The sequence below is a fragment of the Myotis brandtii genome, unplaced genomic scaffold, assembly GCF_000412655.1.
Source record: "Myotis brandtii unplaced genomic scaffold, ASM41265v1 scaffold159, whole genome shotgun sequence".
Lineage (NCBI taxonomy): Eukaryota > Metazoa > Chordata > Mammalia > Chiroptera > Vespertilionidae > Myotis > Myotis brandtii.
The window spans coordinates 3,078,695-3,098,707 of NW_005355799.1; the positions used below are offsets into that span (position 1 = coordinate 3,078,695).

The following is a 20,013-nucleotide window of genomic DNA, read 5'->3' on the forward strand; positions in this document are numbered from 1 at the left end:
AGGGCCGCCTTTGCCCTGCCCCCCGGCTCTTAGCTCCCCCCTGGGTTTCCGATCACTGCCAGTGGCAGGGGGCTTCTTCCTGCTTTCCCTTTCGCCTCCCTGCATTGTGCCTACATATGCAAATTAACCGCCATCTTTGTTGGCAGTTAACCGCCATCTTAGTTGGCAGTTAATTTGCATATCGCCCTGATTAGCCAATGAAAAGGGTAGCGGTCGTACGCTAATTACCATGTTTCTCTTTTATTAGTGTAGATGGTCAAATATTTATTAGCTACAACCAATCAAAAAAAGGCATTTAGACTCTAGATGTTGAAAAGTGGCTGCCAAGGACAGAAGCTGTATTCTAAGTGTGCTGCTGTCTGCAGACCATGCAGCACAGGCATGGAAATGGTCCTGTGAAATGTTCTATGCACGAAGTTGAACCTGTAAAACATGGCAGGCTTCATTAACTTCCTCCAGTTTGGAGAGTAGCTTATTTAGGGGATGAAAAAGGCAACCCTGGCAAAATTCAAGAAAAATCTGCCATATTAAAACATCTACATGCCGCTGCCAGAACCTTCCTCTGATGAGGGCTAGGAATTTTCCAAGGAATTTTGGAATTGGGGAAATGAACTGAAATCTACAGATATAGGATATGGTTTTTATGGGTAGAAATGGTAAAGAAAAACATTTTTAATTACTTAACACACTGAAATTGCACTGAAAAAGAATACATATCAGAAAAACAATTGAGATTAAACTATTAAGACACAGAATATTTAATTCATAAAATTCAATGCTAAGGAGAAAGTCATTAGGTGTCAAGTAGGAAGAAAAATCAATTTACCTTCATGGATGAAAAGAAAATGTCTGGGTTCTACTACACTGTTGGCAATAGCAATGTCTATAAAATCCTTAGGGAAACAAAGTCTGACTCAAGACTTTGATAGTTGAATTGCCATTGAGGTGTAAATTTGAATTATACTTGAAAATATCCTTCAGTGATGAAATCCTCTAAAAAGATGAGTCAAAATAAACTTAGATATAGGGAAGCAGAGGGAAAAAGTGAATCAAAATAAAGAACATAGATATAGGGAAACAGGTGGAAAAAAGTAGGTATTAAGTACTAATTTGACTTTATTAACATAAGGCTAAACAACTGGAGGAATGGAAAGTAAATTGTATAATCTCAATAACTGAAATATGCAATAAGGAACCAAAACAAGGAATTTGGGAAGAGGAGGTAGAAAGATGTTAGAGGATGTTAAAATCTTTCTGTCATCATAGAAAATTCATATTGCATAAATTGAAGGACATATTTAAAATACTATAAACTTTATGTCTCAATTTTTTAAAATATATTTTATTGATTTTTTTACAGAGAGGAAGGGAGAGGGATAGAGAGTTAGAAACATCGATGAGAGAGAATCATGGATCAGTTGCCTCCTGTGCACCCCCTACTGGGGATGTGCCTGCAACCAAAGTACATGCCCTTGCCCGGAATCAAACCTGGGACCCTTCAGTCTGCAGGCCGATGCTCTATCCACTGAGCCAAACCGGTTAGGGCTTTGTCTCAATTTTATGATAGTTTTCATTCTTGCTTTTCTTTACTTCAGAGGGATCTAATAGGAGCTAGTTAACATTAACATCTGATGTGACAAAAAATATACCCAAAAGTTGAAATTTAGAATTCCTTTAGGTATCATTTTATTTTATTTCTCTGCTATAAATTTTAATTAAAATGTTAAATCAAAGTGTTTAGTTTGTTTGCTTCTCTAAAACAAAAGTTGGATGGTAGGATTATTGATATGGACTACTTCTCTAAGTGAGATCATATATTTGCTGATGATAACGTTATGGGGTATCCAGGCTCATTACACTTTGCTATGATCACAAAACAGGTATCAACAAACTAATTGGTGGGGGCATTTGTACAGAGTTAAGACTTGCATGTTAACATAATGCATTTATATTGATTTTCTATTCTCTAGGTCAAGGTTTTTCAGGTGATTATCATGAATATTTTGGACTACAAGTAGATGAAGATGCCTTGATTTATCTCATGCTGGCAAATCATTTGGTTCACATGTTGTATCCAGATTCTATTACAATAGCTGAGGTAAAGCCATGGTGATCTCTACCCTCTGACCCCCTTTAATATAGAGAATATTTTGTCAGCATACAGTATTTGAATAATTAATTTCATGTTGTCAATAATTGCATAACTGAAGTTGTACCCTGACTTCAGCTACCTTGTATGGCTGGCACATTATTTAGAATTCAGTTTTCCTTCTAGGAGATAGGGTACACTAATTACTTGTTATCATTCCATTGTTAAAAGAGAAAATGCCAATGGTTAGGAAGTAAAATATCCTACTCAGTGGACAGATCCTTCTGCCATGAGACATTCAGCAGAGAAAATAAGTGAATATTCATGGGCTTCTGTCTGTTTATTTATTTTTTCTTTCCTGGTGTAATCATTAGAGATGGCATGGATCGCTGCCTACCAGCTCCTCCAAAGCCTCTCTTGTTCTGATGCGATTACCTTTCTTGTTTACGTTACTGTCTCCGATTGCTAAATGTTCACTAGTTATTCATGATTACTGAAGGTTCATGATTAACTGTCCCAAAGCTGCACTGTAATGATATAATTCGGTATATGCATAATTGACAATTCCCTCTTGGTGATAAATGTGATAAATTAAGTTTGTTAAATGCTTATGCTAATTTAGATTTAGTACTAAACTCCCTCTGGTTTCCTGAGTCCTCTGACTTGGATTTATTATTAAAATTAAATTCAGTATATAAAAAATATTCTATACAAAGTGCAGTGGTTGGTATATAAAAATAATAAGACTATTGTTAAAAGAATCAGAGTTGTCTCTTCACATTGTTGGCCTTTAGTTCATTGGAATGAAATGTAGTACTTAGTGACTATCTCCTTTCTGTAGTATTTATTGTTTGTATTGCTTTTATTCATTATATTATTTTTTATCATTTTATTCATTATTTCTCAAAATCCCATCTCCAACTAGATGGTATGACTTTCTGGGTAGGAAACAGTCACTCTCTTTAGGCCTTTGCCTTCTAAATATCTTCTAGAAATAAAGCTATGGATCCTAAATGCCTGGAATAAATTCTTATATGGGATATTTAAAAACCCAAAGATTGTAATACCATTTTGGTGTCCAGTATTATTTCACACTCTACCTACCTACAATTGGTCATAGCTTATAAACCTTGCTATTTGTGCTAATACTTTATGCTGACTATCTTTGAACATCAATCACACTGTGTTTTAAACTTTATTTTGTTTTGTATATCTTTTAATTTTATCTTTTAATCAAAAATTAATTAATTTATCAATTTTATTTATGTCAATTCAAATAAAAGATTTGACAAATTATTATAAATAATGACAACACAAATCAAAAGTGGGTACTGAAAAAAGAGAAGCATTTATTTAATACATGAAACTTAAAATTGTTACATTGATCTTTTTGTTCATTTCAAGTAAAATAGTTTCCTCATTCAGGGAGCCCTTGTCTGGTTATCAGTGTTTCTACCAATGAAACTTTGAGACTTTAGCCTACTTTTTATTACTTGGTTTTACATTTTTTTGAACAAGTTGTGTCTTCAATTCATTCTACTTAAATTGAAAACTACTTCAATTTCAATGCATCACTTTTCTGGTGGAAGTCTCTTCAAAATGTGGAATTGATCTTCATGAACTTTTTTTAAAGAAAGGAATGTGATATCATGAATAAGTAATGAAGTTTATATAAAGTGCTATAGTATATATTTGAATGTTTTTATAATGACATTTATTAAAATTGTAACTTTTTTCTGAAATATATCTACCAATCCACACAGTTTTATTTGCCATATATTAATTTAAAATATTTTAAAGTTTCCTCCCCTCTGGAATAGTTGTAAATGCCCTGTAGATATTAAAGAATGAAAACTATTTTAACTCTGTTGAAACCCATGATTATTTAAATATGCTATGTTGATTGGTATCAATCTTTTTTATTTAAAAAATATTTATTTTAGTGATTTTTATGTTTACCTGTTTTTTCTTTTAATATTTTTAAATGATTGTCATTAATTCTCCACTTTCAAAAGACATCAACAAATATCCATATGCATTAATGGAGACACTTTCTAGGGTTCAGATTTAGGAATCAAGACCAATTGGTGTCCAAATAGTTTTTTTTTTTTTTTTTTTAGCAAATTCTATTTCCTATCAAACTATTTCCTAAAGCTACCTTTAGACCAAATATAGAATGCACTTAATGTTTTCCTGAGTAAAATTGTCTTGATCTTTAATATCTGCCTATGACCAGTCTTCTGCAAACTCCTGGTCTCATGGAACCTCTTCTCAGAAGGCCTCGTGTCTCTAATCCCAGTGCCTGACATGGGTGCCTGATATTTAATACATTTTCAGTCAATGCTTATGAAGAACTGAACTTGATAACTATCATATCTGTGAAAATGTAGCATATTTTGATAAATATAATTTTTAAAATGTTTTTTCTGTTAACCATCTTTTTACACTTATTTTTATTCATCTTTTTTTCACTTTATATGCTGCAAAGCACTGTGTAGAAATAAGATAAACTTGACAAATATTTTATTTCTTATGGATGTACTACATTTACCTATACCTCTCATCCGTAAGAAAACCAATTAATAAACTATTTTGGGAATCCAAAGAAATCATATATTTCTTTTTTCCAGCTTTTCTGTGGGAACAGTTTGGGGATGGTGTTATGGAAGAAGAACTTAAGTCTCAGAGAGTTCATAATTCATATTCTTTTATAAGAAGAGTTTTGGCAATGACATGAGTAGAAAAGCTTGTAACATGCACAGGGAAAAGTAAATATTTCAAAGTGGATGAAGTATTTAGTACTTGAGGTGAAATAGTATAAAATAATGGTAGAAAGATATAGGTGTCTCCATTGCACTTTCTGTGTACTTAAGATAACAATGAGGACAACTGTATCACATTGTCACTTCCTGATAATAAGTGTGTGTAGATGTATTTAGGTTGACGTTTATGAATCGCTGAAGGTCAGACAGTATGTCTTACATGTCTTTAAATGCTGACAGTACTTTCCATTCATCCACTCAGAAGTATTTATTGAATACCTGCTTCATGCCAGGTACTATTCTGTTCTTCTAGATTCTTGGCATATATCAGTAAATAGCAACAACAACAAAAAACTTCCGCCCCACGAATCTTACATTCTAACAGAAAGATAGGAAAAAGATAATCAAATAGTAAATTATGTCATCAATGCTTAATGTACGCTGAATTTGAGTTTTCGATTGTTGGCTATTAAACTATTGATAGGAAGTAATAGGATCTGATTCATAAGATGTTAATTTGCCAGCAGTTAGTGAAGAGAAACTGGAGATGGTGAATTCCATTTGCACACATCATGGTCCACGCAAGCAGTTATGAAGATAAGATAGTGGCTGTACAAGTGGAGCAAAGGGAAAAGATTTATTTGAAAGATATTATGGCTAGTACTTGGCTCATATTCTGCCACTGTTGCTACAATGAAATATTTTGTTATATCTGGGTCTTTATACCATTTTTTTTTTACTTATCTGTTTGTTTGATTGAATATATATTTATTTGATTTTCAGTAGTCTAGTGGTGGCATGACAAAGTAGAAAGTTAGTCTTTACAGGCCTGACATCTGAGTCCTGGCCCCACCATTGAGAAGCATATCTCTTTAGAGATCTCTTCACTTCAGTAAGCCTCAATTTCTGTATGTTCTGAATGAAGAGGATCCACTAGATAACCTCAGAGAACCTTTTCAAGTATAACCAACTACACTGAAAGCCATCTTATTGCTTCACTACTAATGCACTAACTCTACTTTCCAGTTCATCAGAAATGAGCTAAGTGCTCACAAAATATACTGCATGCCAAATAGCAAGCATAGCAGATATATGCTATGTGCATTTTTGTGTTTCATGAAAGCAGTAACTAATAAAAATGTTCACAGAGTAGCTCAAAAGTCAGTCTAAGAAGGCATGTTTAGCAATAATAGTTGTACTATTTTGTGTTCTCTATGTGATAACAAAGAAAAGAAAAATTTAGCTTCATGGGATCAAAGTTGCCCTGCAATGATCAACACGCAAGTTTTTTGGGGGAAATGAGATAGGCTATCACAGTTTTATCTATTTTTACAATTGTGCTATCAAAACACTCCAAAAATCAAAGTCTATTCCCCTGTTTGTTGTTTTTATTTATTGGCCTTACCATTACTGTCAAAGAAATATTTAATAAAAATGTGAGCAGTATGAACAGATAATGCTGATGTCCTGTGTTTTAGGATGTATCAGGAATGCCAGCTCTATGTTGTCCAATTTCCCAGGGAGGTTGTGGCTTTGACTATCGATTAGCCATGGCAATTCCAGATAAATGGATTAAGGTAAGATCTTCTGTAAATATTTTTTGAGTGTGGATAGCATGTATTACGTTGGTTTATTTATTATTTCTTTGCATTTATTTATTAGTTGTAATTATTAGTTACAGATATTATAATTTAAGTACTAAATTCTCCCATAAATGTGTTAAGTCTTGTGCTTCTCAAATTTCTAAAAGTTCTAGTTGAAAGTATTCAGATTTGCACTATTCAGGCAAAGGGGAAAATATGATTAATATAATGTTAGCTGTGTAAGTGGAATTTTGCATTATCAATGCAATTGTACAAAACTTCAGTGCTCTATATTTAAAACATGTTAAACTTCATCAAAGCATCCATTTCTGAACTGTGTCCAACACAGCCAGGGGTGAACCTGAGGAGGGGCGGTGAAGGATTAAAGAAGACAGACAAGAGAATACAGTTGGGACCGGGTGGGACACTGTTCTCAGATGGAGAGACAGTGCCACAGCCTGTAAGCTGAGTCTTTATTTTATAGTTAGATCCCACAAGGCAAAGCAAGGGCGTGGTCAAGATGTTTACAATGTTCTTGCGAGTTTCGAATCTACTTAATCACATGCACCTGAGAACTCCATCAAGCTTTGTTTTGGCAGCACTTGCTGCACCTCCCACAGCCTACATCACTCAGCCACCTGGGACCACAGGTTTGGACCATAAGGTCAAGTTTACAACCATAGCCTTTGGCTTTAATTGTGCTGGGAGGGCTTTGCCCTCCAAGCTGGGACCTGCATGTGGCTTTGCCATGAGTGGACCGTGCCCTCTCATTAGTCCCAGGCTTGAACCTGTCCAAACGCTGTAGCCACTCTCCACACATTTCTGCTGGCAAATTATCAATAAATGTAGAAGATATTCCTTAATTCCAAGTATTTGCTTCATAATATGGTCTTTCCTCAACATATTTTATTCAACATTTAAAAGTCCTTAGCATGTGTTAGTAACTAAGAATGAATAATTGTACATCATTACAATTGTACATCATTACATCTTACACATCATTTCTAATACAGTTGTATTAAAATTAATGACAGGTCAAGTAGTTTGTATTGTATTTTGTTTCATTTAGTGTTTGCCTACCGGACTAAAGTTGTTATATACACTTAGATTTGATAGAACATTTTTGAGTGGCCAACTCCATAATTGTAGGCTGAATATGTGTAAGGAGTCAGATATCCTAAACAATAAAGAGGTGATATGCAAATTGACCCTCACGCCCTCACATCACAAGATGGCCACTCCCACGTTGTCACAAGATGGCTGGCAGAGGAGGGCATTTGGGGGTGACCAGTCCTGCAGGGGAGGGCAGTTGGGGGGACCAGGCCTGCAGGGTAGGGCAGTTGGGGGTGATCAGGCCGGCAGGGGAGCAGTTAGGTGTCAATCAGGCTGGCAGGGGAGCGGTTAGGGGGTGATCAGGCTGGCAGGCAGAAGCAGTTAGGGGAAATCAGGCAGGCAGGCAGGTGAGTGATTAGGAGCCAGAAGTCCCAGATTGTGAGAGGGTGCAGGCTGGGCTGAGGGACACCCGCACCCCGTGCCCCGTGCCTCTAGTGTATTAAATAATCATAGCTTTCTGATGAGCCTTTTAGTGCAGACATGAGTTGGTGCAAGAGATCAGTGTTAGAAATACTTGACTTTCCATAGAAAAACCATAGAGCCTATTCTGAAGGAAGTGGTGATTGTACTCATCTTTTCACTCTTTCCTGAGCTCCAGGCAGTTTGTGCAATGCACAACTGTGGCATTAAAACTCTACCAACATGACTTCTGCTTCTCCATTTATAATGACTCTTCAAACATTGCCAACTCAAAAAACAAGTGTTTTATTGAGAGGACTGATCTTAGAAATCAAACAAACAAATGAGCGTCTAGTTTTCATAAGTGGGAATGTTACTTTCTATTTGTCATTTTAAAAACTGCTGTGGTCTTCAAGTTTTTCACCTTGGTTGAAGGTTCTTTATCTACTCACCATCACTTACAATTTCTAATTTTTTACACATTTTCCCTAGCAAGTGCCAAATGTTACTTTGTTAACTTCCCATTGAGAAGCCTTCACCATTGGCCAATATTCTTGCAGATTCAAGAATATTTCAAGGTGTACATCAGCCTAGAATTTTTTCCAAACAATATTAGCTCACAGTGTAATCATTTTCCTTTTTTGAATGATGGCAATATTCTTTTTAACTTACTAAACATTGTAGTACCCTGTATGCCGAAGGCACCGTACAAGACAGCACATCATACAACTGGAAAAATGTATTGTCCTCTGTCTAAGATATGACCATGCTGTCTGTTTAGACTGTAAATGCTCTGAGGCAGATGCCATCTTCTGTTTTATGTAGTTATTTAAAAATATTTTTGCATCACAAAAACAGGGCTCTTAGTTTAATAAGACTAGGGAGAGTTAAAGTAATATTTTTAAAATTCAGAAATGTTCCCTGACTTTTATAAGTTGTACATTTAATAAAATATTTGCATAACTATCATTTCCTCAACTGTCAATGAAACATGCAAGAGTATTAATCCAAATAACTTTACCCAGAATATCTGTGGCATTCATTGTCATTTACCTTTAGGGTATGATTTAGATTAGAATGTTGCTTCATAATATGGTCTTTCCATTTATGTTTTTGTTGTTCAGAAGCAAATTACCTACTATACTTGTATGATTTCAAAATCAGTAGTTTGTAATATGATATTAGTGTAATTATTTACTGAACAAATATTTGCCGATCCAAAATATGCCAAATTTGCTATCTCTCATTTAATATTATTTGATCATTTTTATTATCTAACTAGAGAATAGGGGCAGATGGGCTGGGCCAGCCGGGGTGGGCCATGGGCCGTTGGCCAACCCTGCCCCGCCCCCTGGTCAAACTCCCGGTTGAACTCCCGGTCAAACTCCTGGTCGAGGGGACAGTTTGCATATTAGCCTTTTATTATATAGGATAACTGTTTAAGTAATGGTGATATAAGTACTTAATTGTACTCATTCATTGATTCATTAATTCCACTAAATATTTACTGTGCACGTAGTATTTTTTAGTATATATAGGTTTTAATTACTCTTTTTGTATTGAGAAAATTATAGATTTACATGCAGCTGTAAGAAATAATACCATGGGATCTGATATTCTCTTAGCAAGTATCTTGCTGATTAGCCAATGGGAAGGGTTAGCGGAGGTACGGCTAATTGCCATGTTTCTCTATTATTAGATAGGATAACTGTTTAAGTAATGGTGATATAAGTACTTAATTGTACTCATTCATTGATTCATTAATTCCACTAAATATTTACTGTGCACGTAGTATTTTTTAGTATATATAGGTTTTAATTACTCTTTTTGTATTGAGAAAATTATAGATTTACATGCAGCTGTAAGAAATAATACCATGGGATCTGATATTCTCTTAGCAAGTATCCCTCCCAGTGGTAACATCTTGCAAAGCTACAGTACAGTATCACAACCGGGATACTGACATTGATACAGTCACGATTCAGAACCCTTCCTTCACCTCAGGTTTCCTCAGGTTGCCTTTATAGCCACACCTACATCCCTCTTGCCCCCAATCGCTTCCTCAGCTGTTAGAACCACTAATCTAATCTTCATTTCTATAATTTTGTCATTTCAAGAATGTTATATACATAGAATCATATAGTATATAACCTTTCTGGATTATCATATTTTCTCAGCAAAGTTCTCTGGAGATTCATCCAGGTTGTTGCATGTGTCAGCAGTATATTGCTTTTTACTGCTGAATAGTATTCCATGGTATGGATATACCACAGTTTGTTTAATCATTTGCCCATTAAAAGACATCTGGATTGTTTCTAGGTTTTGGCTGTTATAAAGAAAGGCTGCTATAAACATTTGTCTGCAAGTTTTTCTATGACCATAAATCATACGCTGGCATTGATGCCCATTTCTTTTAATTACTTTAGGATAAATTCCCTACATTATTGGATCATGTAGTTGGACATTTAATTTTTTAAGAAACTGCCACACTATTTCCAGAGTTAGCTGCACCATTTTATATTCTCACCACCATTGTTGGAGGGATGAAGTTTCTGTACATCCTCCAGCAACGGCACCTGGTGATGTCTTTTTTTATTTTAGTTATTTTATAGATCTGTAGTGATATTTCACTGTGGTTATTTTGCATTTCTTTGATGGCATATAATGGTGAACATCTTTTCATTTGTATGGTTTTTTTCTTCTTCTCTGTATTCTCTGGTAAAATGTTTGTTCCTGTCATTTGACTGTTTTCTAATTGGATCTTTTGTTTACTGTGAAATTATGAGTTTTCTGTATATTCTAGATTCAACTCTTTAGTTAGATATGTGGTTCACAAATATTTTCTCCCAGTCTGATTGTTTGCTTTTTCATCATGTAGGCTTTCATGGAGCAAAAGTTCTTTGTTTATTTTAAATTTGATTGCTGCCAATTTATCTTTTTTATTTCATTATTTTAATTTTTAATTTTTTAAATGTCATTGTTGACGGTATTACAGATGAATCCCATTTTAGAGGTCCCTCTTTTGGTGTCCAGTCCAAGAATTCTTTGACTATGTTTTTTGTTAAGCATTTTATATTTTTACTTTTACATTTAAGTTTGTGATCCATTTTGAGTTCATTTTTATGCAATACGTAAGACTTAATCAATGTTTTCTTTATTCCTATGAGTGTCCAACTCTTCAGCCTGGTTTGTTAAAAAAAAAAGTAGGGTTGGGCCAAAGTAGGCTAACAGTTGCATTGTGACATTCCTTTGAGTTAAAAAAGCTATTTAATAACCATATCCTACATGCCTTTTTTCATACAAACAACTGTAAACTTGCTTTTGCCCCCCCCTGTATGTCTACCTTCCATTGAATTATTTCAGTACATTTGTCAAAAATTAGTTATGCATATTGTGTAGGTCTGTAACAGTTTCAAAGTGTTGCTTTATCTTGATTTAAACCAACACAAATTTACAATCATGTAGTTCTTATATCTCGGTAGATCACAAATCTGAAATGGGTCTTCACAGTCTAAAATCAAGGCTCTGGCAAGGCTACGTTCCGGCTCTGGTTTCCTTGAGTTTTCTTGGTTCTAAAAGCCACCTATATTCCTTGGCTCATGGCCCCTTCTTTCATCTTCAAATCCAGCAGGGTAGCATCTTCAAGTCACCCCTTACTCTCACAAGTCATGCCTCCTTTTTAGGGAGATCCCTGTAATTCATGGTATTCAGATTCTGGACATTAGGATGTGAACAACTATGGGTGACCATTATTCTGCCTAAGGCAGCCTGCCCTTTGGTGCCCAGTAATTCACAGAGCAGTTACAAGGAATGGCTAAGCACATCTGAATTCCATAGGGAAAAAATAGTCAACAAAGGAAGATACAAGCAGGCCTGAACCCAACTTCTGCTCCCAACATCTGCATTAGTTTGTTTTCTCTTGCTGTATGACAAATTACTACACACTTAGCAACTTAAAACATTATTCAGTTATATCATGGTTTCTTCAGAGGGCACTCATTATATTCAAGGTCCCACCCAGACTCTATGTAAAGGGTCGCACAAAGGTGTGACTATAAGGGAGCAGGAATCATGGGGCCACCCTAGAATTCTGCCTGTCACGGAGTGCAATTGACACTTTGAACAGAGAAATGAGCCCATGCAGAAAGAGAGTAAAGGAAAGGGCTATTTTAAGGACATGGCTTTGAGGAGCACCAGCTTTTCTAGGGCAGACAGAGAAAGAGACTTTGCAGATTGCCCAGAGTGGTGGGAACACCAAGCAATCAGAAGTTTTCAGTGTAGATTAGGAAGGAAAGCATTTGGTGGTGAAGGAAGGAGTTAGCCTTGTCAACATGTACAGCAAGTATTTGCCTAAGAAAGAGCAATTACTGCCTAATTGGTTTGGCTCAGTGGATAGAGCGTCGGCCTGCGGACTCAAGGGTCCCAGGTTCGATTCCGGTCAAGGGCATATACCTTGGTTGCAGGCACATCCCCAGTAGGGAGTGTGCAGGAGGCAGCTGATCGATGTTTCTCTCTCATCGATGTTTCTAACTCTCTATCCCTCTCTCTTCCTCTCTGTAAAAAATCAATAAAATATATATTAAAAAAAGAAAAAAAAGAAAGAGCAATTACTGACCTGAGATCTTGGCAAGGGCATTTGCAATTGAAGTGGTGTTAGAGAGACAGAGGCAGATTGAAGACTGAGTGCAACCCGAGAGGCGGTCATCTGAGATCTTGGCAAGGGCATTTGCAATTGAAGTGTGTTAGAGAGACAGAGGCAGATTGAAGACTGAGTGCAAATGAGTGGAGGCAAAAATGTGTGGTCTGTTAAGATGATACTTATGTTATAATAATTAGCCTTTAAACTTTTAAATAATAGTTGTTTTTAAATTATTATTTTTAAAGAATGGAACAAAACACTGTTCCTGCTAGTTTTTTGTTGTTTTTTTTTTAATCTAACCTAAAAATGTAGCAAGTATACCTCTGCCTTGTGGAAGTTACAGAAAGAGATATATTGCACAACAACACTTTTCTGTAGTTATTAATCAAGAGGTAGCAATTGTTACAGGGGAAAAATGGTTGCAAAAATTCTAAAGTGCAATGATTAAACCATCTGCACAAAAGTAAAAATATACCTGTGCACACACTGACACACACACATTACACCAATGTCATTTTGGACAGTCTGCTTAAAAGCTGTGATTTCAGAAAAAGTTTCAATAAAGATATCTTTGCTATATGGGTGGGCTTATATCTCTGTGTCAAATAATATGGGTTGTTATGATGCATACCCTAAGTTAGGGATTTAATGTAGGAACTATAATGGTTTATGCTAATTATGTTCTCTCTTACATCTAGCTACTTAAAGAGTTTAAAGATGAAGATTGGAATATGGGCGACATAGTGCACACACTCACAAACAGACGCTACCTTGAAAAGTGCATTGCTTATGCAGAGAGCCATGATCAGGTAAATGAGTATTTGTGTAAATTTCTCTCTCTGTATGTGAAAATTATTTATGCTTGAAAAACATTTTAAAGTTACTTTGTAAATCTATAACTTCCAGCTTCAAAATGCAGAGCCATTTTTATCCTGCCAAACTCTAATTAAAAAATTGTAAATGACAGTTGCAAGTGTTATCTTGCCTGTTTTTCTTTGTTGTAATGAGAGGAATATTGGTGCCGATCCAGGTTAATTTTAATTTCCATTTTAGCTTCCCTTCTAGAAGTTTTCTTTTATGCTTTTTGACAGGCTTTCCTTATTTTCCCCTCAGTCACTAAAATCTCCTGCTAACTGATCACTGTCCCCTCATTTTCAGTCCATCTTCTCTAACGCAGCCTGAGATATTTTCCAAAGAGCAAGCTCATTTTGTCAATCTAGACCTCCTAAGTAAAGCTTGTCCTTCAAGGTCATGCGTAATCTGGTATGAGCCAGTGTTTCTACCTTCATTCTCTGCTCAACTCGCTAGTCATTCTGTTCGTCACTGCTGCACATTTCCTCCCATTCCTGAATCGGTTACCCTGATTCCAGTCCTGTGCTTTTGCCCACACAGCTACAAGTGCCTGCTTCACCTGGAAGCTGCTATAAAATACCCAACAGCCCGGCTCAGATACCACATTCTCTCTGAAGCCTCCCTCTAGTCATCTAGAGCAAGAATAGTTGCTCCATCATCTATGTTCTCATCATGTTTTAGGCAGAAAATGTGTTTTTATACCTTTGTGATTCCAGCCTTAGTACTGTGACTGTGCATAGTTAGTCACTCAGTAAACATAAATAAATAGGGGAAAATGGCCATTTAGTTACTTAAAACTATATTAATCCACACATAAACAACATAAAACTTATTCTTTAAACATTAAAAATGAGAAAGTAAAATTTAAAAAATTATTTGTCATATACGTACTAAGAAAATTAAAGCTTGAACAATAAGCTTCTCTTTTATTTCAGCAGAAATTTACAGATGGTTTTTCAGGTGTCTTCTCTAATTATTAAGAAAGTGTAAGTAGATCAGAGAGGTCAGCTACTAAGACCCATGGGCCAATTTCTGCGTGCCTCCTATTTTTGGTAAAGCTAATTGGAACACAGCCATTCGCATTCATTCTCATTATGTGTATGGCTGCTTTTAAATAGCTGAGACAGAGAAAGTGGCCCATAATGCCTAAAATATGTACTATTTGGCCTTTATAGAAAGTGTGCTGACTCATGAACTAGACATATGCTAAATTTTGCATCTTTCAAATTGGAGCACTGCTATCTTTTCAACTTAAATTGGCTGCAAAGCAGATAAAATAAATATGAAAAAACAGAACCAAAATAGTGCAGAATAATAAATGAATAATAGTAATTTAAGGATGGTGAAAACCAGTCACCAGAAATATAACAATATGAAAATTAGAATACATACATAAATCATATCTTTCTATTACAAACTCCTAGCAGTTGTAGCATATTTTGAGTTTCCAATATGTACTTATTTTATAGGAATGAATGAAATAATAAATAAATGAAGGGGATAAACAAACTGAAGATGAAACTGGTAGATCACTTTCATAATTATCATCCAAAATGTATAGAAACATTATAGAGTTATCTAGAATTATTTCATACTTTAAAGAATCAGGTAATTCTGCCTTGTATTACAGATTGTCAGGAATGTATAAAAAGATGCAAGTTGCCTAGTTCTTTCGAAAAGCAAATGTCTAATACATCTAATAAAAATTATGAATATACAGGATAGGTCAAAAATAGATTTACAGTTGTGAGTAGGGGTAAAACAGTTTATTCCTGTATTATTATTTATTAATTACTGTATTATTTCCCATAAGAACAATTACAAACCTACTTTTGCCCCATCCTGTATATTTATAAATGAATAATATAGAAATGTATACATCATAGTAAAAATATAACAGAATTTATCAAAATGATTTCATAACAGAATCAGAGATTACAGAAATAAGCAGTTATCCATAAAAATATAAACAATTCAAAACAAGTGGAAAGGAGAAATTGTTTAAGAAATAATGCTGTCTAATCACAATTTAACAAATATATTTATATCTTATATGCATTGTTTTCAAACTTTTTTTTTTAGCAATAGAGCCTATTTTCAAACTACACTCATATGGAACTCTGTTATATGTCAGATTGAAGCTATATTTTATTAGTATGTGTATTAGTTTTCTAGGGCTGCCACAACAAAATACCACAGACAGGGTGGCTTAAACAACAAATCTATTTCTCATAGTGCTGGAGGCTGGAAGTACAAGATCAAGGTGTCAGCAGCTTTAGTTTCTCCTGAGACCTCCCTCCTAGGTTTGCAGATGGCATTTTCTCTCTGTGTCCTCAAGTGGTCTTTTTCTGTGCACATTTATCCCTGGTGTTTTTTCCCTCTTCATATAAGGACACCACTCACTGGATTAGGACCCCACCCTTATGACTCACTTAGTCCTGATTACCGCTTTACCCTGTCTCCAAATATAATCACATTGATGATTGGGACTTCACCTTGAATTTTTTGGGAAGCAGGGGGTATAGGCTCAATTTAGTACATAACAGTTCACATTATTTGTATGTTTAGATTTAAAATATTTACCTAGAAGTCAGAGAACAAAGAGGTTGCAAAATAATTTGAACTCACATAACACAAATGACAGTTACCATCTAATCAAACTTTGAGAATTCTTGTGGCAAGAACCATATTCTGAACCAATTCGTTCTTTGCCCACAGCATAAGGACAAGACCAATGGAATGAGTAGTACTCTTGAAACAGTATATTTTAAAGACAAGTCATTTTAATTCAAAATAGATTACAGAGTATAACAGGTTTGTAAGTCAAAAAATTTTTTAAAACTGAAAATAATTGTAATAGGGTAATGAGGTAATGGTTTAATCTCTATTATATGTTCCACCATACACATATTATTTTTTGTCATTAAAAATTTTGCATTAGTTAGCTGTTTTTAACCATGAATAATTCATGTTGTTATGAGGCCTCTCTTCTACTCAGGGTGTTTCTGAGTAACCTGCCCTATTTATCAATTATTTTATTTACATGTAAAACAAAAAAATTTTAGATTAAATGACAAATACAGTGTGGAAGCAAACTTTACATTTTAAGAAAAAATTGTCAAACCTCTGCTGAAGGGGAGGAGAGTCCATTGTACTATGTTTATATACATATTATACATATATGTAATATACATATATAAAAACATATACTTGCATATATATACAAACAAATTAATAGTTTTAGAAACTTACATTCTTTCAAAATAAATAAATTCATGGTATGCAAGCTATTTTAAATTTTCAACATTATAATAAATATTCCAATGTCAGAAAATTTGAAGCATCTGCTCAGTTATAATAGGCAGCTAGCTGATCATGAATTTTTCACCAAACTGTTTTTAAAAAATCAAATCAGTCCTGAAAACATGTGTTGATTTCTAACAAGTTTTACCGGCTCATCTTTAGCAATGAAAGTAATTATTGGCATATGCGTTACATTGATACTAATTCACATACCTCTCCTACATTGTTGTTCATCCTGTGCTATTCTGCTGTAAATCATAGCTGCTTCCTTCCTATTCCTTGCATTCACCTCAGTGACTTTTACTTCTGCAGGCGCTTGTTGGGGATAAGACACTGGCATTTTGGTTGATGGATGCTGAAATGTATACCAACATGAGTGTTCTGACCCCTTTTACTCCAGTTATTGATCGTGGAATACAGCTTCATAAAATGATTCGACTCATTACTCATGCCCTTGGCGGAGAAGGCTATCTCAACTTTATGGGTAAGTATGAATTGAACACATAATCCAATCTGTACTTTAAATGATACCTAATCCTACATGTCCATAAGTCATGCAGAATATATTGCTTTGGCTGTTTAGGTTTAAAGTAGAAAATTATAACTTTATATCTTTAATATTCTGTCATGTGTAAACTGCAAACATTAAATTGCTGTAAGACTGTTATAACTAGTACATGATGTAAAAGTAGTGTAATAGCTGGTATTTTATTTAATACTAGAGGCCCAGTGCATGAAAATCATGCACGGGTAGGGTCCCAAGTGGCTGCCGGCTGCTGGCCGGGGCCTCTCTTCCACCGACAGCCTGCCACTGCCCCCAGCGGGGGCCTCCATTCCCCCGGCTGCCTGCCACTGCTGCCGGCCTGGGCCTCCCTTCAAACCCTCCTTGGCCTGGCACCACCCACTCACTTGCTCCACCATCCCACCGCAGTCCCGCTCTCGTTAGGGCCCATCGGGGCTGGCAGCACCTGCACTGCTGCCCGCTGCCAGCGCCATGTCACTGACACCCACCATGTTCCGTGCCAGCCCCTAGTGGTCAGTGCAGGTCTAACTCCTGGTCGGTTGAACTCCTGCCTGTGGGGACAATTTGCATATTAGCCTTTTATTATATAGGGTTATTGACAAGTGGAGTGAATTATTTTTAAAGTAGATATATTTGTCATGTCATAACACATTATACTAATACTAGAGGCCCAGTGCATGGATTCATGCACTGGGGGGGTACCCTGGCCTGGCCTGTGGGGATCGGGCCAAACCGGCTCTATAACATCCCCCAAGTGGTCCCAGATTGCAAGAGGTCACAGGCTAGGCTGAGGGATCCCACTAGTGCACGATCGGGGCTGAGGAGGGGCCGCGGAAGGGCTCCAGGGTGTGTCTGGCCCATCTTGCCTAGTGCAGATTGGCCAACCTTGCTCCACCATCCCACCGCAGTCCCGCTCTCGTTAGGGCCCATCGGGGCTGGCAGCACCTGCACTGCTGCCCACTGCCAGCGCCACGTCACCGATACCCACCATGTTCCGTGCCAGCCCCTGGTGGTCAGTGCAGGTCTAACTCCTGGTCGGTTGAACTTCTGCCTGTGGGGACAATTTGCATATTAGCCTTTTATTATATAGGGTTATTGACAAGTGAAGTGAATTATTTTTAAAGTAGATATATTTGTCATGTCATAACATATTATACTAATAATAGAGGCCCAGTGCATGGATTCATGCACTGGGGGGGTACCTTGGCCTGGCCTGTGGGGATCGGGCCAAACCAGCTCTATAACATCCCCCAAGTGGTCCCAGATTGCAAGAGGTCACAGGCTAGGCTGAGGGATCCCACTAGTGCACGATCGGGGCTGAGGAGGGGCCGCGGAAGGGCTCCAGGGTGTGTCTGGCCCATCTTGCCTAGTGCAGATTGGCCAACCCCCAGCAGCAAACTAACCTACCGGTCAGAGTGTCTGCCCCCTGGTGTTCAGTGCACATCATAGCAATTGGTCGAATGGTCGAATGGTCGAACACTTAGCATATTCAGCTTTTATTATATAGGACTAGAGGCCCGGTGCATGAAATTCATGTATGGAGGGGAGGTCCCTCAGTCTGGCCTGCACCCTCTCGCAGTCTGGGACCCCTCGGGGGATGTCCCCCTGCCAGCTTAGGTCCAATCTCCCTGGGCATCAGGCCTAAGCCAGCAGTCAGACATCCCTCTGACAGTCCGGGACCCCTCACTGCTTACCGCCCACCTGCAGCGGAGGCAGGATAGGCTCCTGCCATCACTGCTGTGCTTGCCAGCCACAAGCCCAGCTTCTGGCTGAGCGGTGCTCCCCCTGTGGGAGCGAGCGCACTGACCACCAGGGGGCAGCTCCTGCGTTGAGTGTCTGCCTCCTGGTGGTCAGAGCGTGTCATAGTGACCAGTTGTTCTGTTCCTAGGTTTAGTCGATTTGCATATTAGGGTTTTATATGGATTTCTTTGAGGTAATTGTATATCAGTGTATTTTATTATAAATGTGAAAGCCATGGCCCAGGATATTATGATGGGCAAAAAAACATTTTTTAAAAATATGAGTATTCGCAAGATGGCGGCATAGGTAAACACCAGAGACTGCTGCCGCAAACAACCACTTCAAAAATACAACTAAAAGACGGAACGGACATCACCCAGAACCGCAGGAAGGCTGGCTGAGGAGAGACTCTTCAACTAGAAGGAAAAATAAGCGTGTCATAGCGACCAGTTGTTCTGTTCCTAGGTTTGGTCGATTTGCATATTAGGGTTTTATATGGGTTTCTTTGAGGTAATTGTATATCAGTGTATTTTATTATAAATGTGAAAGCCATGGCCCAGGATATTATGATGGGCAAAAAAACATTTTTTAAAAATATGAGTATTCAAAGTTCATTATTGTCTGAAGGTTCTTGATTGATAAAATATGTAAATCAACTAATATAGTTTTCTCTTCTATTTGGTTAACAATGTCCATTTGAACATTTGAATTTTAGGAGATTTTGCCAGCTTTTCAGCTAGAGAGAGACAGACAGATTGGTAAATGCATATAGGAGGCTGACTTACTTTTCTATAGTAAAAGCCCAAGTGCTTCAAATTAACTAATTTCTTCCTGGAAGATTTTATAAAGAATCTTAGATTGAACTTTTAGAAGTTTCTATTTTGATGAGGCTACGCTTATAAAAAATGCTGGAGGATGAATGTTAGTGTTTTTGTAAGACTGATTCCTAGAGGGAACTTAAGAGAAGTGAAACTGACATTTATCAAATATCTGTCATGTGGTAGGCCTGA

General features: G+C 36.8%; 1 protein-coding gene across 1 annotated transcript in view; it reads left to right on the top strand.

The window, feature by feature from the left end:
* Window positions 1–20,013, top strand: part of GBE1 (glucan (1,4-alpha-), branching enzyme 1) — a 289,368-nt gene that overhangs the window by 167,502 nt on the left and 101,853 nt on the right. The window contains exons 9-12 of the mRNA XM_014536264.1: window positions 1,971–2,098; window positions 6,330–6,428; window positions 13,284–13,394; window positions 17,053–17,224. Of these exons, the coding sequence (XP_014391750.1) occupies window positions 1,971–2,098; window positions 6,330–6,428; window positions 13,284–13,394; window positions 17,053–17,224 (510 nt within the window). The remainder of the gene's footprint in view (window positions 1–1,970; window positions 2,099–6,329; window positions 6,429–13,283; window positions 13,395–17,052; window positions 17,225–20,013) is intronic.